General features: G+C 41.3%; 1 protein-coding gene across 1 annotated transcript in view; it reads right to left on the reverse strand.

The window, feature by feature from the left end:
- Positions 1-13: 13 nt before the first annotated feature.
- LOC103581371 (hyaluronidase PH-20-like) overlaps positions 14-1,019 on the reverse strand; it is a gene marked incomplete at its 3' end in the record, with an annotated part of 9,574 nt that continues 8,568 nt past the window's right edge. Inside the window, 1 exon segment of the mRNA XM_008563221.1 lies at positions 14-660. Within this exon segment, the coding sequence (XP_008561443.1) occupies positions 14-660 (647 nt within the window).

The raw sequence follows: 1,019 nt of genomic DNA on the forward strand, positions 1-1,019 counted from the left end.
TGAACACGGTTACGGACAAAGAGTGCAGCTCCTCGAACAGATGAGATGCTGTTGAAATAGACGGATGGGAAAAGGGCAGTGCTTTCCTTCCACAGCCATTCGAGATCGTCATTTCTACTCTTTTCGATATCGTGGCAATTTCCATTGTAACCGGGTTTATTATAATGATGGTTGTAACAATCAGGAAAAAGATAATAACCCCATAAGTGATTTGGTCGAAGTAATTTTCCCAGTTTTAAAGTCTCTTGCATGAAAGTCTTTCCTGCCTTTTCAAACTCTTCTTTGGCTACCGTGGCAGCATCTTTGGCATTAAGGCTTACATTTTGTTGCTGAACCAACTCAATAGACCGATTCCTGTAAATATCTTTAGGTGCCCAGTTTCTTATCCAGGTGGGCCTCCATTCTTCCCAGTCAATGATAGCTAAGCCCGCCTTGTCTGTTGGCAAGTAATAGGCAATGTCTTTTTTAGCTTTCTCCAAATGGTCTTTTAATGACCCACTCTGGGGGATTCCTCCATGCACACTTTTGCCTGTCGTTATATCTATATGAGGATAGTAGCCAAGTCGATCTACATAAAATATTGTAACATCTTGCCCTGTGGCATCTTTTTGGGGGCTTCCTAGTAAAGAGAAGAGGCTCAGATCTAAAGGCACCTTAAACCTTTTATCACAAACATCAATTGGGGCATTCCAGGCCCACAGGAAAGGTATATTTGGTAGAAGAGGGGGTGCTATGAAATTCAGACTCAAGCAACANTCAACTCCACAGGGAAAAGGGTTAGGCAAAAAGAGAAGGAAAGGGATGAGAATGATTTGAAAATCGTTAGTTCACATGAGATGTAGTCTATGAAAAGACCTAAGTCTGGCTGTCTAATATATAAGGTCTGGTTTATATCATATATGTATCAATGGTGTAAATACTTCTACCACGGCCAATTTCAAGCTACAAAACTGGCATAACTGAATGCAGAATTAGGAGTCTAGTACATCACCATTACACAGTACGGTAGTGTGGTGTGG

This window comes from Galeopterus variegatus, unplaced genomic scaffold (genome assembly GCF_000696425.1).
Source record: "Galeopterus variegatus unplaced genomic scaffold, G_variegatus-3.0.2 Scaffold12905, whole genome shotgun sequence".
Taxonomy (NCBI): domain Eukaryota; kingdom Metazoa; phylum Chordata; class Mammalia; order Dermoptera; family Cynocephalidae; genus Galeopterus; species Galeopterus variegatus.